Below are 21,397 nucleotides of genomic sequence, written 5' to 3' on the forward strand. Positions count from 1 at the left end.
TTGATTAGCTTTTTTCTGCACTATATTAGCAGCATTCGTGCTGCAACTGTGCCAGAAAGGGGAACTTCTCTCTCAGCTCCTGTCACACCTAACACCCAGACTGATAAGAGCTTAGAAGAAGAAGAAAAAGAGCTACTAAACACGACAGCAAAATATTTGAGCACCTGACTTTCGCAAATGGTCTATGCCTGCCCCTTCCTGCCCAATACCTGGCTGTAATGTTAGAGGACCACCCAGAGGAGTCTCTGGACAGTTCTTCTTTAGGATGCTTTGAAATTGTTCCCAGACAGCCCTTGTTTTTCTACATGCATGGATCCACGTGCTTCTCCTCTGTGAAGCATGTCTGTGATATGTCGAAAGACCTGGACACTATTTGTTGCATCTGTTTAATTTCACAGTGCAATGAAAACAGGACAGATTTATGATTGTGCAAACGTAGTGCAGTGATGTGCTATTGGTCGAAAAGGCAGATGACAGCGAAGATTAGCTTCCTGTCAGTGGGAGCGGGCAGAAGGGTCATTGCGTGCATCCCTGCAAGTGGGCACTGGGTGGGCCTTCGTTGAGGTCGCAAGCATTCATGTGCTTTGGGAGACCAAAAAAAATGTTATTAGAAGTCATTTCTGAAAGTGCTTCAGACATCCTGTTTAGATGATAAGATAGGTGAGAAACCAACATTCCACCTCTCATGATTGGTTCAGTTTGTGGAGGTTGCTTAGCCAAGGATGTGGGGCTTAGCGACAGCCCAAACATCACAGCTAATGCAGTTGGCCGGTGATGATAGCTATGTCGGTAAGGCCAACAAGTAGAACTACCCAGATAGGGCAGATGGCAATGTCTGCAGCTCTGCGGTTAATAACAATGGGTAGAGTGGTTTAGCTGGTGGCAATAGCTACAGAGATAGGCTAAACAATGATCGTTTCTGGGGTAGGATCAGCGATTATAACTAGGGAGATAGGGCTAAAGATGGTAATGGCAAATGTAGGGCCAGTGATGATAGGTACAGGGATAAGACAACTGATAGCTACAGAGATAGGAGAAACAATTATACCTCCGATGATAAGGGGGAGAATGATAGCGGCCCAAAGCGGAGCTGGCAGGAGCTGGCTGTCTCTCTGAAGCCTGCGTTCTCGCTACCAATATGTCTTGTGTATGTTCCAGTGTTCCCTGTGTTCCCATTACATGACCTGTCCATCCTAAGCATTCCCTGTGTTTCCAGTACGTGACCTGTCCATCCTAAGCGTTCCCTGTGTTTCCAGTATGTGACCTGTCCATCCTAAGCGTTCCCTGTGTTTCCAGTACGTGACCTGTCCATCCTAAGCGTTCCCTGTGTTTCCAGTACGTGACCTGTCCATCATAAGCGTTCCCTGTGTTTCCAGTACGTGACCTGTCCATCATAAGCGTTCCCTGTGTTCCCATTACGTGACCTGTCCATCCTAAGCGATCCCTGTGTTTCCAGTACGTGACCTGTCCATCATAAGCCTTCCCTGTGTTTCCAGTACGTGACCTGTCCATCATAAGCCTTCCCTGTGTTTCCAGTACGTGACCTGTCCATCATAAGCGTTCCCTGTGTTCCCATTACGTGACCTGTCCATCCTAAGCGATCCCTGTGTTTCCAGTGCGTGACCTGTCCATCATAAGCCTTCCCTGTGTTTCCAGTACGTGACCTGTCCATCATAAGCCTTCCCTGTGTTTCCAGTACGTGACCTGTCCATCATAAGCGTTCCCTGTGTTCACTCCACCTTTCCTCCACGCTCCTCGTTTTATCGGCAGTGTAGATCTGCGCGCCGCTCAGCCGGAGATGCGCCGCGGCCCTAATTACCTGTTTTAAATTCGAGATAATAGCCAAAGGAAGCAGTTTAGCGAGGATGAAAGGAGCTGTCCTGTGCATGTGAAAGGATAGCGGCCTAAGCCCTGCAGAGGGGACACGTTATCCCGCTCTTTATATAAAGATGGTTGCTCTTTCAGGTAGATAGTTAAAACCAAACGACTTCTCAATCTTGGAAGATGAAAGGTTGTTTTTTTTTCTCAGATTTTCCGGCGAAACGCTAGGCTGGGTTCAGGTTTCCTGGACCCCCCCTCTCCCCTGCCGCTCCGCTCCTCCTCCTGACTCCTCACACATGTCGTCTTGGAGGGGGGAAGGCAGACCCCTATGGCAGTCTGCCGGTGTTAGATTAAATACTGAGATGGCGACAGGAAGCGGGCGGGGAGGGAGAACAGGAGGCCGGCTGGGTGAGGGATGTAGGGAGATTTATCAGGTTGGCTACGGAAACCGCCAGTTTGTCTGACTTCTAATTTTACAGCTAACCAAACAGCCGCCCCCCCCAAAAAAAAAAAATACTGCCCAAAAGAACTGGGCATAGAGTCTGCAAAGCCATTTTGTGACTGTTCCCAATAATTTTGGAGACATTCACAGAAGGCTAAAATATGTATGAAATTATGGCCATCTTTTCGCTTAGCTTGGTGCATGTCTGACTGTACGTTAATAAATGAAATGTTGATATTTGCTGATGTTTGTACGTATAAGAGGCGGATGATTCGGTGCACAGGAGGTGTTAGACGTGGCTCCGCATCGGCTCGTTTGGGCTTGGGGGGGGGGGAGCTAATGGGCTGCCTGGAAGTGTTTCCCTCCACATTTCCGCCGGTTTAAGTTGTGCAAATCATTTTGCCTGGGAGAGCAGTGACATGGTACAGTGAATTAATCTGACTTCCGGTCTGGAAGAGAATTTGATACTTGCTTAGTCACCTCAAGGCGGAGTGGGGGGGGGGGGGGCATTTCTTGACGAGGCTTCCAGCAAGCATTAATGAATCAGTGCTGCTGAGGTGGAGATGGAGCTCTGTATGCGGGGGGTGGGGGGGGTGGTCTGTTTGAGTTTGTGTGTCATTCTGTGGGTGCGTGTGGCCCTGACAGGGAATTCCTCTGAGAGGCTGCTACGCACCACAGCCACTACAGATTAACGTGCCTCTAATTGCCTCCCGTTTAACTTCTGGAGCTGCCGGGGGCCGTGACCATTCTCAGGGCCTCGCCCTGCTCCCTCGCCTCCCCGGCGCCCCGGTGGGTGGACTCCGGTCCCTTTGCAGCACTGGATGGATGGCCCTGTCTCCACACCTTTGTCTCCCCTTAATTCCATTTCCTAAATAAAGGAGAAGCCATTAGTTTATTACTAACATAATTTTTTTTCCATAAATGAGTTTACTGATATTCAGTTGTTAATGAAGCAGTTTATACCCATTGAGTGTGCTCACAGCTGTAAGCTCCTATCTAATAATGGCTTCCTAAAGACAAAAGATTAAGGAAACAAGCAGAGGAATCACAATGCGGCCCAGAGCAGCATGGGCAGCCTCTTTCATCCGCTGCGTTTCCTCCCAATCCCAATCTCTCGTTGTGCCCCTCTGATGGGGCTGTTTTGTTTGTGCTGGACCCCCACAGATAGGGAGTCTCACAGAGGTCGGGAAGGGCACACGGGGGCCGGGGGGGGGGGCACACAGAGGGGAGTCCGGTCCCCTTCCAGAGCAGACGCTGCCTTTTATGAGCGCCTGGGGGACTGACTTCTATCTTCAGTTTTAAAAAGACAGGTGGGTAGGTAGAGCACGGATGTCAGCCAGCAGGGATGGGGAATCAAAAACATGGGGGGTGTGGGGGGGCTGCTTTGTTCCTGTCATAATCAGCACATCAATTAGCTCCAGTGTGCTAATTAGCACCTTTCTGTGCCCCAGGTAACTAAGCGGTTCACAGCCCTGTTATGCTCTTGATCAAAAAAGGAGCAGACTGGCAGAAATGGGGGGGTTCTGACCCCGGGGGCGGGGCTAACAAACACAACAACAATAATAATCATCATCATTATTATTATTATTGTTATTATTATTATTATTGTTGTTGTTGTTGTTGTTATTATTATTATTATTATTATTATTATTATTATTATTATTATAAATGAGGAGGGTCTGAGCAGACTGTGTTCGCTCAGCGTGACTTTCCTTCCCGTCCTCTTCCTCAGGGGTCGCCCTTGTCCCTGTCCCTGTTTTTGGGGACACAAGCTGTGTCTCCTTGGATCGGGCAGGGAGGAAAGCCGGGCCTCCACATGTGTGGTGTGTTGTCATGCTGTATGCACACGCTGGGGGTATTTTTGTGTAATGGCCCCAGGTAATTTTAGCATTTTTCAAAGGTACTGAGGAGGTCCTTTCTGGCATCATCATTAGGATGAACTTGACAGAATGTCAGCAAAACATGATTTGTTTGTGCTCTGCGTTCCCAGTGTGATTTGTTGCTCATGAATCGTATCTGCTCCTGTGTTCCCTGTCCCGGCACCAAGCCGAGGACGTCCACTAGCAGCTTTTAAAGTTTCCCTGAAATGGCCCCCTCCTCTGGGTGGGAGAGAGCACCAACATGCATCCCTGACGAGCCGCTTCCGGTCAGCCCTCCATGCCTCACCCGTTCCTCTGCTCCGGCTGGTGGAAGCAGATTTAAACTCCCGGAAGTGAGTGGGGCTCGTTGGTCTTCAAGTCCTGCAAAGTTGAGGTTGAGTAATGTTCAGGAAGGTGGCATGGACTCATGAAGGGCCCTACAAATGGAAGCCTTAATTAGTTATGGGTCCCGGGTCAGTCGGAGCTCCCCCTGGAGGCCATAGAGGGCAGCTTGCTCACTAATTGGTGAGATGAAAAGGGGGGCCTGTTTCCTGGAGCTCGTTTGGTACCTGGGGGGGGCCCGCCTTTCAGGTGACAGAGATGTGCCCTCTGGGGGAGGAGCAGATGTGATTCACATGCTCGTTAGCATGTGAGTACAGCCCATGGGGTGCTGCTCCTTACCTGAACCCCCCTGCATAGATGTTTACTCAGTATACCCCCCCCCCCCCCCCCACTGGTCACTGGCAGTTTTATGACACTGAGCACTTATTCCGCTACCCGGAGCGCAGATGCTACACTGAAAATATGCCTTCACACACATTTCAGCCTCATTGTGTATAACGTGCATTAGGAAGTCCCCCCCCCCCCCCGTCATGAAGCCGGCCCCCGCTCGCTCACTTGGGCGTTCTCTGAGACACTGTCTCTGATAGCCTCTGGTAAATTCTAACCAGAAGTAGCATTCTTAATGCATTTTTTGTTTGACTCATGTGTCAATAAATCTCCTGTGGGATTTATTTTCACCATTAAATTTATTGGGGGGTCGGACGTGGACGGGAGAGGATGCATTTGACCGTTCTGCTCGATCCAGGATGTCGGGTCAGCTGCCGTGTTGTTCCCATGATTCGGATTTTTACCTTCGGAGGTGCCGCTCGGGCCTGCAGAAGCATGCGAAGCAGCCTTGAGACGATCAAACTGTTTTTGTCAGGCTCTGTTATCTCAGGCTCTGCCGATAGTTTTGGCGAGTCGGAAAGGTGGAAGGAATTTGCGGGAATGTGAGCGGGACGTTTCGCCGAGGTATGGGGACCATTCTCACTGCTTCTTTTGGAGTTTCCCCCTTTTTTCATCTCATGTACCACTTACAGTAAAAATTCAGCGTAACACAACCTCCTTACCGTGTATAATTATAACCCAGGTTCTGCTTAACTAGTACTAACAAAAACACCCGCTAATCTGTTTTGGCAGAGTGGTGTGTTATTGTAGCATTCTAATTAATCATACAGAAAGTGTAATACATTTACGGTGTATATAGATTTATTAATGCTTTTAATCAGTTCTGGCAAAATTAATTTTGCTCTGATTACTTACATTTGAATTTGCATATACTTAGAGCGAGTAATTTATTTTTAAGGATTCTCCTTTATTAAAATGTGGCGTGTGGCCCTTCAGCCACGGAGCTAGCGCTGCTGATTCGCCTCTCAGTGTGTAAAGACGCATCCTTGCTGCAGCAGCTCTTACACTCAGTTTTCCTTTGTGTCAGTGTTAGTGTCAGTGTTAGTGTTAGTGTTTGTGTAAATCCTTTAAAGGAATCCCTCTTGCTGTTGCAGTGACAGGCATGTCGGGTGAAGTTTGATTTTGCAGTTCTCCGCACTGGGCTGTTTTATAAATAAACACGTCTTTGTAAAGGTGTTTATGAAAACATGAAGGACTCATCATTTTAAATACTCAACAACCCCCCCCCCCCCCCCCCCCCCGAGGGACACTCCCTGTTCCTGTCTTTCCTTCGATGGTAATGGCGTGGTTGCTGACCAAGCGCCGTCAGTGTTGTGGGGTTAGGGTTAGGGGGGTTTGGCTCCCCCTCTCACTCTGATGATGCCAGAGGATAAAAATACAGGGGGGGATCCACACCGATACAGTATTCCTGTGGGGGGGCAGCTGATAGTGCCCGTCTGTGCCTGTTTGCACAGCCCCGCCCCTCCCTCTCCTCCCACCTCCTCCTGCCACAGAACCACAGCCCGGCTTGATTGCTGCATCAGCAGATTCCTGTACCTGAAACGCCGTGCTGGCCAGTGTGTGAGCCGATGTGTGTGTGTGTTTTTCTCCATGTGAATTATGTTTATATTACATTGTGGGACCAAATGTCTCCCACAATTTGATAAAAACCTGGTATTTTGATGTTGTGGGGACCATTTTTCAGGTTCCCGCAAAGATCTGTGACTGCAATTGAAAAACTAAAAATAGCCAGAAGTCTTGCATTTTGTTTGGTTACCTATGGTTAAGGTTAGGGCTGGGTAGGGGTTAAGGTTGTCATTGTTGGGTTAGGGTTATGCTGATAGAAGTGAATGGAGAGAAGTACCCACAAAGATATAATTACAAACCTGTGTGTGTGTCTTTATGTGTGTGTGTGTGTGTGTGTGTGTGTGTGTGTGTGTGTGTGTGAGAGGAATCAGGCGGTGGGAGGGGGAGTGGGTCATGCGAGTGCCTTGGCAGCTGGCCAGGGTGCCCCTCTGTGGCAGTTCTTGGGGAGGGGGGCACGGGTGAGGGAGAGCAAGCCCTGATAAGGGTGTCAGCTTACAGCCGACGTGAGGGTGTGTGCGTGCGCATGTTTTAGGGGGGGTAGCATGGGTGTGGTCCCGCTTACGCCATCCCGCAGAGCGTCCCACTAGTGATATCAACAACAACATCACCCAAAAACAATGTGCCATAAGAAAAGGGGGGGCTTCCCCGTCCGCCATCCCGCCGTATCCATAATCCAGGCACCCCAGCATGTTAATATTCAGGCATGCTAAAATGAGCAGCTCCCCTCCTCGTACGCGGAAGGCCTGCTTTACAGGCTGCACCACCACCACCCCCCCCCCCCCCCCGGCCAGGTCGGATGCCTGATCGTAAGGCTCCGTCTGAAACCCCCTTTGATCTTTCATCACGGAACGTCAAATTATTCTTCTGGCCCATTCGAAAAATCGTGAAGTATCTCCCCAGGTCTAAAGGAAATCGACCTGCGGGTGCCCTGAACCCCAGGTCTGCGTTTCTCATTTTGCATCTCGGGGCTGGAACAAAAGGTGTGTGAGACTGATGTGATTTAAGTAGTTTGCTGCCTTCATTGGAGGGCTGACACACACATACACACACACATACACAGACTGAAAGCCTTTTATACCCCAGAAAAATAAGGAATTGTCTCCTTTTGTATGGCGAAAGCAGCAGTTTGACGGCGGCTGCTTGCGGAGCAGTTAGATTCGGGGCCGTTTCGCGTGTATTTGCTTAGTTACAGTAATTATCGGCAGTAACTGACAGGCAGAATCGCGCTGCTCAAAGTCTCAGGCTGTTTTCTCGCGCGAGGGCCCACTGCAGAACATCTGCTGAGAGATTTGCATATTAATTAACCCATATTAACTCTAATTATTCTGGGAAATTATCAAATAAATTAAATTTTCTAATTTTAACCTTTCTTTTGCTTGACGGGTGTCGGGCGGCCGGGTCCTGTGGATGGTTCCGGCCTCACCTGAGCGCGGTAGCGGCGACGGCGGCAGCGCACATGGGGGGGGGGGGTTTATTCCCGTTTTCTGCCCCATTTTGTTTCACCCACCCCTCCCCGTTTTTGTCTTCGCAAGTCCTAAGGGCAGCCCAGGGAACCTTTGTGTGCTTGCTCTTTTCTCCCCCGTGCGACCCCCTCCCCCCCTTTTCTTGGCTTCCGTACACGGCAGGAGGGGGGACGGGGAGCGGGGGGAGCTGAGCATTTGTCGAGAGGCTGCACATGTGTGCTCAGGCGCACAGATGGTGGAACTGTACCGGGGCGCGGAAAGGTGGATCCTCAGGGGGCGGGATGAAATCACCCCCCCACCCCCCACCAGCCCTGCCTGTTGCTCAGCCCCACGCAAATAAATGGGAGTTTAATTCAATTACGGAGGGAGGGGACTGAATGTGACCCCCCCCCCCCCCCCCCCCCCCCTTTCCTGATACACGTGTTGGAAAAACATGCATGCATACGCATACAGACACGGACACCCGAGTGGTTTACACATTGCTGATGTGCCCCCCCACGGCCCCTGCATCCATGCCCTGCTGCCCCCCCAACCCCCCCCCCCCCCGCCACCGGCTCCTTCTGCCTCCCGTACATGGGGCCTCACTGCTAGCCTATCATTATTATTATTTCATTTTCATTTTATCTACCTACAAAACCTGTCAAATCAGTTGGCGTTGTTGCTGCGAGGTGTGCAGACGGATCACTTGTGTTTCCATACAGAGGGAGGCTGATCTCTTAGTGATTGGTTCTTGTTTGTTTGCTCTCCTCCCCACTCATTTTGTTAAATTACTCACTAACGCTCCACGCTGTCTATGAGCGAGTCAAACAGCAAGGACCAAAATGATTATGATTGGCTCTGAAAACACATGCAGAGCTCAGCAGAAGCGGAGGTGGTAAACTTTAGACAGATTTTTAACATACACATACATAGTCTTCAAAAGGAATGATCCTTATAATTGCAAAGTTTGCTAAGTTTTGTTCGTGATGACAGGATATAAACATATTCATGGTCTCTGCGCGGCAAATCTTAGCATGGGGACCCCCACCTCGCTTAGGAAATTTCAAAATACCGGAACTGTTTTGCAAGATAGTGTTGCTTTTGAACATGCTGTTAAAATACCCTGTATCATGGTAAAATGTCTGGATTGTAGGGCGGTCTGAAAAATTAAATACCGCTCAAGCCTAGTCTCAACTCAGCTGAGTATCGCGATCCTTGCAATGTAATAATTGCACATCACGCAGGCCTAGCTACGCCCCCCCCACCACAATCTATATTATGGAGCATGAGGGTGCTTCCCCACAAGCTGAACCAGATTAGCCGTTGTCCGCTAGCCGTCATGCCCTTTGTGGCTGCTGGTGTTTCGATGACGTCCGCGGCGTCCGGGACGCTGTTCAGTGGCACCCGGTACTTCTCCGGGGTCCAGGGTCCATCTGCTCCGAACTCAGAGATACAAACGGGCTGGGATGCAGGAGCCTTTTTCCCGTGAAGGAAGCTGGCCTGGGAGAGTAATGGTGCCCATTCTTCTAGGACGAAATATACTTCCAGAAGCCATTGAACTCTGGCGTCCCTGGAGCCCAAATGGCTTTATGATCATTTTCATTAGTCCTGAAGTGTCACACTTTCTTAAGAAACTCTGCCCCTTTATTTGTTTAAATGTAGAAAGGCCTGATGGGTATTTTATTTTCCCCCTCACCCCCCCCCCCCCTTCATTTCCAGTACATCTGTAGGCATTAAAAAGATGATTCACCCCCCCCCCCCCCATTCTGCAGTCATCCTGGAAGGTGCTACTCGCGGTAATCAATACAATACACATCGTCAGCGACGGCGGCTGCCTTCCTGCGAGCTGACAGTACAGAGTCGAGCAGTGAAAGGCCGAGGTGCGGAGGCATTACGCACCACGTCAGGCGGCCCTCAGCAATTATGAATGCCATCCTAATTATCTCTGGCAGTCAAATAAAAGACGTCCCTTTTATTTACTTGAGACCCAGTGGGGGAGGGGGGGGGGCACATGAAATCAAACAGGTAGCATCAGTCAGAAAATGTCAGCAGTAATTGCCTTTGTTATGTGTGACACTTAAACTAAGGAAGGAAAAATAACACATGTCATCTGGAGAAAGCGTGGCTGCGAAGTAAACATTATCACCCCCCCCCCACCGCCGTCCCGCCACCCCCCGCCTTCCATACTGCACCCCCCCATGCTTGAATGAACACAAAAGATTGATTAGCGATGAGTAGAGCGAACAAAAAACTGGCCCGGTGACATTAGCAGGTTAGAATTACTGTGAAGAGGCAGACAAAGCACAGCGGCCTTGAAAGGCAGCGTCATTCCCGCGGCACAGACCAGCCCCCAGACCGCCCCCCAGACCGCCCCCCAGACCGGCCCGCAGACCGGCCCCCGTCTGTGCCTCGTGCCTCTCGCACCCGTCTCCCTGTCTGCCATGCTCTTTTGATTTTTTACCCGTCCCCTGTTTTTGTCTTCAGCCATCTTACGAGAGATTTCTGTGCGCCGGAATCCAGTCACACGGCAGTGTGCGGACCTGTGACTGAGTGCTGGCTTGGGGGGGAGGGGACAGTCTCTCAGAGTTACGACAGTGAACCACGAGACCATCACAAGTGCCCAAATGAGAGAGGGTGCTGGACGAGCCCCCACCCCTGCCGACTCCGCCACTTTAACATGGTGGCCTCCGTGTCTCAGATACTGAGTTGGTTGCATTTATGGTCCCGGGGGGGGGGGGGGGGCGAGCACCCTCGAACCATGCACCTTTCAAAGACCGCCACCCAGTGCAGACCCCTCCAGCCCGATAGCCAATCACGTGTCCGCTGTGACGGCGAGGTCGTACATTGGCTTACTACCTGGAAGACATTTGGTTAGAGAAATCAGAAAACAGAAGTGCATGAATTCAGGATCATCCTGAGTAGCAGGTGGGCAGAAGCACGGTTGGTCTGGTTAGTAGTGAGTTTTGCTTTGGAATCGTGCAGCCGGGCCCCTCACTGCCAGAGCTGCACGTCCGTAAGTGTTTAGCTGCCTTTCTACCATGTCACTTATTTCCATGGCGTAGATCTTCATGCTGGGGCCTGTTGGCGTCATGGTCACACACGGTCACAGAGGCCTGCCCACTGAAGTTGCTTCTCGACCCCAAACCACAGCTGCCCCAGTTAGTGAGTCTGCCCCCCACCCCCCCATAATGAGGAACAGATTAATGCTCAAGTAGTGTGGAAGGTGATGATATCGCCGCTGACCCGTCCGGCTGTGGCCCCCATGCTCCCCCCCCCGCCAGCTCAGCCTCTCCACTACCTTCCCTCTGCCTTTTAGCTCCCTGATGTTGAAGCGCACTCCCCACCGTTATGGGGGGCAGAGAGGTCCAAAAGGCATGATTTTTAGAATAATGGCCTTTTAAAACCTGTCCAGCCTGAGATAATTTCTTTCAGGCCTTCTGCTCCGCCATTCTTCTCGTCTCGTCCCCAGATCAGTTTTTTGGGAGGGGCGGGGGTGGAGCGCGGGGGGGGACTGATCTCTTCCCAGGCCTCCTGCTCCTTTGTTGTGTCCCCCAGTGAGGACACCTATAGAAAGCCTGTAGAAAGGGGAGTTTTCTCTACGTTGCTAGGAAGTGGTTAAAGCTCTGTAGCTACCGAGGGGGGGGGGGGGCTTTGGGGGCGACGGGACCGAGTGAGAAATTAAAATAAAAGCGCATTATCAATTGTGCCTAGGTATATGTGGACCACACAGCAAGTTGAAATGTCTCACTTTCCCATTTTTTTTTCATCTCGGGGGCATTACCCGGTCTGAACTTGCCCAAAGCCTTGTGGTCACACCTCTTGAAAAAGGTTTTGTTTCCCCCGTCAATTGGTATTCAGCCCAGGTCAGCGGATTGTGCCCCCCCTCCCCCGCCCCCGGCCCCGGGCCGTTCTCATTTTAATTTGCACCTGTTGTGCAGTTGTTCGGAAGGCGAGTGCAGGCCCGTGGATTATACAAAGATCATATTATGGACAGATATGCGCAGTGTAATCTTTTTGTTCCTGGCACAGCCTGAAAAAAAAAATGTCTGGCCTCTTTCTTTTCTTGCCCCTCCCTCCTCTTCCTTGGGAATCTGTCGGGAAAAAATGCAGATACGATGGGGTAGGGTTAATGTCTTTAAGCCGATCAGAGAGGGAGGAAAGAAACATCCCAGGACGATGAGCGGACCGCGGGAACAGAACCCTAGCCGTGCTCTCCCGAGATCAAACTTCCAGAAATTACTTCATTAGGCAGCTCTAAACAAACCTGAGATCTGTTCACACGTTTGTTTGGTTTCTGTTTTTGTTCATTTCCGTATTTCTTTCTTCCTCCCTCGTTCTTTGGATCCTGGTCTGCGTGGACCCTCGTGGCCCCTCGTGAGCTAACGGCCCATCTTTATGACGGTAATGTTTCTGTTGAGCCGGGTTAAAGTAGGAGATAATGTCCCGCACGAGAGGACACGAGGGCGCTCTGGGCTCACTGTTTGCGCGCCTTAGTTAGAGGCCGTCTGCTCCACAGAAACTGGGTGTTCGTCGGATCCCGGAGAGCAAACCGGGGCCCTCGTACCGCGGCCGAGTTCCGGTCGAGGCGTGCTCTCTATGCGCTGTTTTCCCTGGAAAAGGCCAAGGATCTGCTTTAGATCTTAATTAGTGACCGATGCTACAAACCACAAGTTTGTTGTTTTTTTCCTTGGCTAGAAACATCTGGCGCTGGCAAGCCGCCTGGCGTGTCCGGCATGGGACACGCACTCTCAGCTGGGATGCCCGGAAAGGTGCCGCTCATCTGGCATCCGAGGAACTGGGAGCGAGAGGCCTTGTGGGGGGGGGGGCACATTGTTTTAGGCTGGGTCAGCTTGGGAGGGGCTGCGGATTCCAGTCACTCTCAGGCAATGCTGCTGCCCATTGGGGGGGAGGGGGGGCAACTGTGCTGCATAAATGGATGCAACGGTGGCGAACTGCAAGCATAACAATGATCATCGTTTTTCCCACATTGCTCGCAGTGCTGAATTACGAGAACGTGGTGGAGACGGGCTCGGAGACAGACGAGGACGACAGGCCACTCGTCTCTGAGGAGGACGGCCTGCTCAACGGTGACGGGAGCCCAGCAGGCCTGGCCCCCCGCGAGGCCTCGCCGCCGCCCACCAAGGAGGACGACGATGACAACGACGGAAGAGATGGGGGGGCGGAGCATGCGTGGCATAATGGCGACCTGCTGAGAGCATCGCTCAACGGAAATGGTGAGCGTCCCGCCATCCAAACCCCGCCCCCAAATATGGGACCAGCTTCCCAAGAGAAAAGTGCAGCATCCCCCATCCTCTCCAACGCCGACAGCCTCACCCTCTCTGCCATGGAGCCCGAGGGCTGTGGTTCCCCTGGTTCCTCATTCACACGGTGTCGCCACATCACTGGCGTCGGGCCCTCAAGTTTGCTGGTCCCAGTTCTAGCAGCCGGGTCGTGCTTAAGCGAGACGCTGATCGCGAATGATTTTGTCACCGGTCGTATAAAAAAGAAATACTATGAATCACTTCAGGTGAAGGAGTCAGATATGCAGCCACAAGATATTTTGCATGTGGATCTAGTGAATCTGTACAACAGAAAAATTTGCAAATGCAAGCCACCTGACAACAGCCCCCAGCATCATAAACTGTGCTGGAGACGGTCGCTTTCGGTCTGCGTCGGGCGTGACGCTTCGCCAGAGCCGCTGTGCTCCGGGAGGTGAAGCTTTACGGACGTCTTTATGTAACCGTCCCCCCCCCCAAAACACATGGTCCCTGATAGAGAAGGCCAGGATTCGGATGCTTGAAAGATAAATACTTTTAATTAGGGGCAGAGGATAATCATTAAAGGAAGGCCGGCTGCTGCTGAAGTCATTAACAATCTTAAATGAAATTTTTATTTTTATGATGGCCATTTACATGTATAATAAGAGCCGATGATTGTGGGAGCCGTGTGACGGAGATGGAGTGCGCGGAGAGCTCATGTACGACAGGTCATTTAAACGACCCGCGGCCGCCATTCATCCCGGCTAATGAACCAGCCGCACGCGCCGCTGAAGGCGCTCGCTACTTTAAAAATTCAACGCTGTCAAAAGAGAAATGCGCGTTTAGTGAGGGCCGCTTGATTCTGGCCGCCACGGGGGAGCCGCCGAGGGCGATCGGCGCTGGAAAGGGCCGGTTCTGCGAATGTATGGATTTTGGGAGCGTCGGTCTTGAAGCGCGCCGACGTGAGCGGCAGCCGGAGAAGCTCGGGTAGCATTTGCCAGAGGAACCTGCTTTCGGCGTGGTGACACATCGACGGTGTTCTGGGGGGCGGATCGTGTGCCAGTGGGATGCTGGGAAGTTCGCTCCACCTTGTGGGCACCGTGTTTCCCTCCCGTCTCTGCCTGTCTGCCGTGGCACCCCCACACGCAAGCTCTCCGTGCGAGAAACCTCTCCGCACCCCGGCCCCCACCGCCTCCCCCTTCTGCCCGTGGGACTCCCCCCCCAAACCGAGGTTCCCCTCTCGCCACCGGCTTTTCTGGCCCCAGCCCAGGACGTTTTGCCCTGGGAATCATCCCTGACGTTCTTTCGGCCTGCGATGGCGTGAACTCGCAGCAGCGTTATCCTAGGTTTTCGTTTTGATTTCATTTTTATTTATATTTACATTTGCAAGAGCCACGATGATGTCGCCCCGCTAAGCGCCGTATTAAACAGCTTCCGCTTAGGGAAGGCATCCAGCAACCTTCCACATCATTCCCAGCCTGCTAAAGAGACCCAGCAATTTCCAGCGGCAGGTCTGCTCCTCGTTCGTCGGCCGCTTTGCAAACGAGTCCCTGGTGTCTGACAGGGAGGCTCTGCTGCACTGTCCTCAGTGGGAGGCCGGCTTCCTTAATGGAGGACTCACTCTTGCGCTACACTCCTGGCCTCACCTGTCCCCTGACCGGCAGGACTGTGAGGGGGCAGCAAAGGCGAAGCCTGTCTACTTGTGCGACTCGGGTCGTAGTTTTAATACACAGAGCGTAAAATTGGATTACCGTTGGCAAAACCCGATGCTAATTTCCCTGCCGTCTTAGCTTCCTTTCCGATTGCGGTGCAGTGAATTATATGGCAGCTGAACAGTGAGTGTGTGTGTGTGTGTGTGTGTGGGGGGGGGAGGCGGTTCACGTCCCCAGGTGTGAGGGGGGCGGCGGCCGGGATGAAGGGGCCAACATCACCCCCCTCTATGCGTCCATCGGGTCCGGGGTCAAGCCTGGCCGAATCGAGGAATGGCTCCGTACTTAGAGAAGCCGTTTTTTTTTATGCCACTGGATGTTTTTTTTATCTGCTTGATGCAGAAGGTAACTGTTTGGCCTCAAGTGTAGGCCAGCATAAGCCTTCCCAGAATGCCACACAAACAACAAAAGTATTTATAGCCTTCCTTTGTTTTCTCTCTTATGCAAATTTAAAGTCTGCCTTTAAATAACGGCTCAATTCACGCAGAAGAGAGCATCGCGCCGTCCCAAACTGGCTCTGTTCTACTCTTAATACTATGGACTGTTCTTTGATTGAGTCTTTGTAAATAGCAGTATAGACTGTATCACCGTACTGCTTGGAAGTGAAGACTTTATCTTTAACGACTTTTACTTTAAAGGCATCATCAGTGATGAGCAGACTGAGAGACCCCGATGCTCGGGGGAGGGGGATTCGCACAGTCCTGTACTGGGCGAGTGTGCGGGTATTCATAGATGCCGATAGGCTGTATTCATAATCGGGACGTGATCTCCTCCCAGAACGAACGCCCCCTGAGACGGCCTGTGGGCAGCGCCCTGTCCTTTTGTCGGGCCGTCCTGCATGAGCCCCCCCCCCCGCCGCCCGGCGGTGTTACCGCATCTCTCCTTTATTTGTTTGTGACGTGGCCGGCCTGTCCGCTGGGAGTCTCTGTTTACCCGGATCCACATCTCTTCCACGATGCTAGTACAGCTTGCTGGGCACGACAATCACCACGGAAAGGTCATGTGATAAAGGCTCCCTCCACTGTCTGCCCGTGGGGGGGGGGGGCAGCAGGGGCCCTTTGTGCGATCGCTCAGGTGCTCCTTGAATAATTCCCTCTGTTTGCCCCCCCACCCCCCATCCTGGGCTCCCATGTTTAAGGTAAACAAGCCTCTGTCTGCCGCGCATGATAGCATCCATCACCGAGGCGAACAAAGGGGCCGCATGTGCCGCACACAGCGAGCCCTTCATGGCGCTGTACCTTCCCCCGCCGCCGTCATTGTGCCCCCCCGTCCCCGTGCCGCCTGGTACGCTTTCCCCCTCCTCACCCCACTCTGTTTTTCTCTCTAGATGAAATGAAGGACGAGTTTGACACTATGGGACCGGAGGCCGTGCTCCACGCCGTCGGAAACGGCGCAGGTGAGTGCGACCCCCCCGCCCGCCCTGGCTCCCCCCTCCGTATGCCGGGGCCCGGCCAGACCCAGAGGCCCAGGCCCTAGTTGGCATGTTTGACCTGCACAGCTGACATCCCTTGTTGTCCTCTGGGGACCGAGCTTCTCCTCACATGACCCTCCCGACCCCCAGTTGCTGTAAGCCTTCGCGGCCGTCTCTCTTCTAAAGGAGGGAAAGGGTCTGCAAAGGGGCAGACCCTTTCCTCCTTTATTCCTCTGGCCCTGATTGGTTTTTGGTTCGGAACGGCGCGGGTTCACTCCAAAGCATCTCCCTCACCTCGAAGGCTAAGGCCGTTTCACTTTAGACTCTCAGGTGCTGTTGGTCGGCGAAGAAAGACAATTTAAATTCACCAACCAAACACACATATGAATAAAATATAATAATAATGTTGTTAAGTTTAGAAATACAACGTAATAAATATCTGCCTCTTCCAATTACGTTACAGGGTCATAATTTAAGCAGAGTAATCAAATTTTGTTTCATTTAATGAATGATTAGGGAAAGAAGAAGTGAAATCGGCAAGCCAAGCATTTGTGGTATAGCTTACAATACGTTTTAAATAAAAATGTTTATTAAAAGCAATTCCACTGTTCAAGATGATACTTTTCTAAGGTTAAGTCGTCTTTCTTGTTTTGAAGACCATCATGTGACAGGATAGCAGGGTGACTCAGACATATTCTTCCCAAACCGACACGTCTTGCGGGGTGCAGGGGGGAGACAGCTTCATTCACCCGGGTCGCTCGCCCCCCCCCGTCTCCGCAGTGAAGGGCATCGACTGCAGCCCGGAGTTTGAGGACTTCTTCGGCAAGCAGAAGCTGCACGAGGCGGAGAATCACATGGGCAGCATCGCCGAGTTCCTGCACCGCGCCGACACCGCCGTCATCTACCCCGAGGCCCCCGAGGAGCTGTGCCGCCTGAGCACGCCCGAGGTCACCGGGCCCGAGGAAAATGGTAAGAATGCGGGCCGGCCCGGTCGCCCTGGCGACGCCGCCAGCTGTCGGCCACGCGGATTCGCCGGATGCCTCCGCGTTTACCTCCGGGCCCCGGGCCGCAGCTGTCGTGCCTCAGAATCGGATCGCGTACCTTCAGGGCCCGACGATTGAAAAAAAAAAAACGACCGGACTTTTAATATGCGCTCGGTGAGGAATGTGTGGAAAATGTTAGTGAATGCAGGTCCATTTATAACACGGACGGAGCCTGTTACAGTTATTATGGCCCTCGCTTTAGAGGAGGGTTTCAAATACGTATATATAGGTCGGATTCCTTTAAAAGACGCATTCAATTCACGCTCAGATTATTAAAAACACACTGCGCAAAAAAGCCTTCCTTGCTATGTAAAAATATGGAAGTATTTTTGGTTTGAATATGACAGTAATGACCATAACATCAACAACAACACCAACAATAGTACCAGTAGCAGTGAATGCAGTGATACCCCCCTCCCCCCCCCCCACACACACACACAGAAGACCCTTCACTGACACAGGCTTGTAGGATCATGTGACCGCACAGGTGTCAGGGGACATGGATGGCACTCCACATGACAGATTGCGGAGACGTCCCCCGTCCCCCCCAGGCGGCTCGCCCATCGGCTGACCCCTCTCCCCCCACGTCCCCTCTGCAGACCTGCCACCTGGAACCCCAGATGCATTTGCCCAGCTGCTGACGTGCCCGTACTGCGACCGCGGTTACAAGCGGCTGACGTCGCTGAAGGAACACATCAAGTACCGGCACGAGAAGAACGAGGAGAGCTTCTCCTGCCCCCTGTGTAGCTACACGTTCGCCTACCGCACCCAGCTGGAGCGGCACATGGCCACGCACAAACCTGCCCGCGACCAGGTGAGTCCTCTTCCTCGCGGGGCCTCCTCCCCCTCCCTAATGCGCAATAACCCCTTGGAGAAAAGATATCATTTTGATTGGCAATCATTATTAATTTTTGATGGCATTTTGAAGATGCGGCTCTTTTAATGGTAATAGCTTTAATTGAGGCCCAAATGGTTTTTTGATGGTCTCTTCTGATATGATTTAGGTGCCTTGTGTTCACGATCGAATGATTGTGTTAATTTCCAATTTAGGAATTCTATCTGGTCTTTAACTTCAATTTACTCTTAAGCTTTTATGTTTAATACAACTGAACAAAATCAGACTTTCCTTGGCTGCACTGTGCATTGGCTCGCTGTTTGTGAGTCGTCGTTTATTAAAAACGGAAGAGACTGGTTTCGCTTTGTGCCCTGACTGCCTGAGCTCTCTCTGCTGGGAAGAGCAGAGAGATTGCGTGTTACTTTCCGAAGGCTGCTCTGAAGAAATTTCGCACCCACCCCCCCCCACACACACACACACACACATACACACACACTTGCAGAAAGCCATTCCTCACGTGAATCAAATAGAAAGATCAGGACAAAACATGGATAAAAAACTCAGGGAAAATACCATTTTGCCCGAATTGGTGGACCAGCAGCAGTTTACCGTGAGATTTAGGGGCACCTGGGGTGGGGGGGGGGTATGCTCACCGCTGAGCACCACGCAGGCCCTGCAGAGCCTGTTCCCCACGTCTCAGGGGTGCGAAGTAATGGTGTGTCACTCCCCTGCCCTGCGCTGCCCATTTAAGCGCTCGATATTCCTTTTATGTGGCTTTTATCAACATCCCATGGATTTCTTTCTGTAACCAAACAGCCTGCAGGACACATACACACACAGACACACACACACACACAGACACACACACACACACTGACACACATACACACACAGACACACACACACACACAGACACACACACACATACACACACACACACACACACACACACACACACACTGACAAACATACACACACAGACACACACACACACACAGACACACCCTTGCACACACACACACACACACTGACACACATACACATGTTGGTATTAATATAGTTCATATACTATAGTCCATCCATTCATTTCTATGGGAAAACCCTAATCCCAACATGACGACCTTAACCCCTACCCAGCCCTAACCTTAACCATAAGCAACCAAACAAAATACAGGACTTTTGGTCTTTTAGTTTTTTCATTGCAATCAGATTTTCAGTTTCACCTCATGAGGACTGAAAAAAAGGTCCCCACAATGTTACATCACACATGACCCCCACACGCACATTTAATGACCTGCAGTCATCTGCTGCCTCCCCCCCCCACTTTCCCTTTTTTTTTGTGCCTTTCTTCCCTCCTCGGCTTGGTCCCATGATTGCCCCTCATGTGACCGCAATGTGCGCCCCTGATACACCCCCCCCCCCCCCCCCCCCCACCAGTGAAACACGTGGGGGCCAATGCTGGACCACTTCTGCAAAAAGGCAGTTCCTCTGTGGGGTGACTCTTCCCCTCTCTGTGTTGCGTGTGACAGAGGAGGCTCCGACACACTGTCCAGCCTGCTGTGGGATTTTGCTAATTACAGTAAGTTAGCAAAGGGGCAGAATCAGACTCACTCAATCCCAAATGAAAGCCGATGAAAGCACCGGCAGCAGCATTTCGTTGATATGTATTACGTTTCGTAAAGTTAGCTTAATTTGAAATTCTTCCACAGGTATATAAATAGGAATGTATTACGTGCATGTATTGGCGGAGGGTTACCCTGAACATCGGTGGGAGAAATAGCAGAGGGGAGCTGCTGTTTGACCTTTTGAGATGCTAAACCTGCCTGGCTTCAGTGAAACATTCAGCCGTGTATTTAGGCAGAACTGTTAGCCCCTTTGGATGGAAGTGACAGATTTGTAGTAAGTAGGTTAAAATGAAAAAGACAACTGCCCATGTACAAAGGACAGTTAAATAATGTGGCAGGGGAGAGTCCCCCCCCCCCCAGAAAAATCCATTTGCTGGTAGCATCAACAATTAGCAAAGGTAAATGATTGTATCACATTAACAATGGCACAATTAAGGTTTACCGTGATCCTTAGAGGGATGTGTGTTTGTATGGGGGTGAGCGATGGGGGGTAAAACAGCTGTTGCTGTTTGTTTATGCAGCCCAGCAACATGTAAGCAGTCCCCCCCCCCCCCCCACCCGCTGGTGCCAAGCAGCCCCAGCTCCTGCTTGATCTTTGAAGGTTGCTGCTGTTTGAGCAGGTCCTCGCTGTGTCCCCGTCTGAGACCATCTGTCTCCCCAGGAATGTGGGGAGAGTCAGCACACCCCTGCAGTTGTCAGCCTAGGTTGGCTTTTTCGGGGTGGGGGCAGGGGACTCTCCGCGCTGAGGGATCTTTTGTGTCTCCTAGCTGTTTAGTTAGACCGCCTTCCTCCCGCCCCGTCCGCGCGAACCGCGCCATGTCCCGTCTGCCGTCGCTGCGTCTGTTGCGGCCGCTGCCCCCCTGTCACCGTCACAGGGTCTCGTTCGCATTGCAGATGCACTTGCGTGTTTACCTTTGAACAGGAAAGCGGGACCCGGCCCACATTCCGTGTTCTGCGTCTGCTAACGAGTCGTTTGAAGCTGCACTGCTCTGCGGATTTGCTATCCAATTAAGGAATGCCTGATTCACCTAACTGTACCACGTTTTATATATAATTATGTTTATTTTACGTGGGCTAGTACTTGGTGGGGAAGGCTTATAAAATAATAAGAATTACATCCTGGTGATTACCCCAGATTAATGAAAGTAGACCAGACCTGTTTCTAATGAGGGAAAACTTTGAAAAAAAGGGGCCTTTTATTATTTTGTTTCTGCCTGCCAAATTCTAAAGGCATGAGTCCTTGATTTTTCAGCCAGGGAATTAAAAGGTATGTGATTCATTCTGTTATCAGAGACTCACTTCCAATCTTTGGTGCTGGAAGTAGAGCGGCAAGATGGTCCATGGCAGCTCGTGCCATTTGGCTCACGCTAGGCGGACCGATTGTGATTATTCACGGAACTCTTCCCCCCGAAAATGTTTGTGTAGAGCTCACGTAAATGCCGTTTCCTCCGCAGCACCAACTGCTGAACCCCGGAGCTGGCAACCGCAAGTTCAAATGCACAGAATGCGGCAAGGCCTTCAAATACAAACACCATCTGAAGGAGCACCTGCGGATCCACAGCGGTGGGTAGCCAGGGGCCCTTTCGCACTCTCTCTGAATATTCATTACCTAGTTCTGAGATTGTTCGACTTCAGAGAACTTACCGGAATCAATGGG

General features: G+C 51.5%; 1 protein-coding gene across 3 annotated transcripts in view; it reads left to right on the top strand.

Annotated features, from left to right (window-relative positions):
* zeb2b (zinc finger E-box binding homeobox 2b) overlaps window positions 1–21,397 on the top strand; it is a 60,887-nt gene that overhangs the window by 33,415 nt on the left and 6,075 nt on the right. For 2 of the 3 annotated variants that reach the window (XM_023815970.2, XM_023815972.2), the window contains exons 2-6: window positions 12,852–13,093; window positions 16,154–16,222; window positions 17,018–17,206; window positions 17,880–18,094; window positions 21,195–21,303. In XM_023815970.2, the coding sequence (XP_023671738.1) occupies window positions 12,852–13,093; window positions 16,154–16,222; window positions 17,018–17,206; window positions 17,880–18,094; window positions 21,195–21,303 (824 nt within the window). The remainder of the gene's footprint in view (window positions 1–12,851; window positions 13,094–16,153; window positions 16,223–17,017; window positions 17,207–17,879; window positions 18,095–21,194; window positions 21,304–21,397) is intronic. The other variant, XM_023815971.2, reaches the window with a different exon arrangement.

The sequence above is a fragment of the Paramormyrops kingsleyae genome, chromosome 16, assembly GCF_048594095.1.
Source record: "Paramormyrops kingsleyae isolate MSU_618 chromosome 16, PKINGS_0.4, whole genome shotgun sequence".
Taxonomy (NCBI): domain Eukaryota; kingdom Metazoa; phylum Chordata; class Actinopteri; order Osteoglossiformes; family Mormyridae; genus Paramormyrops; species Paramormyrops kingsleyae.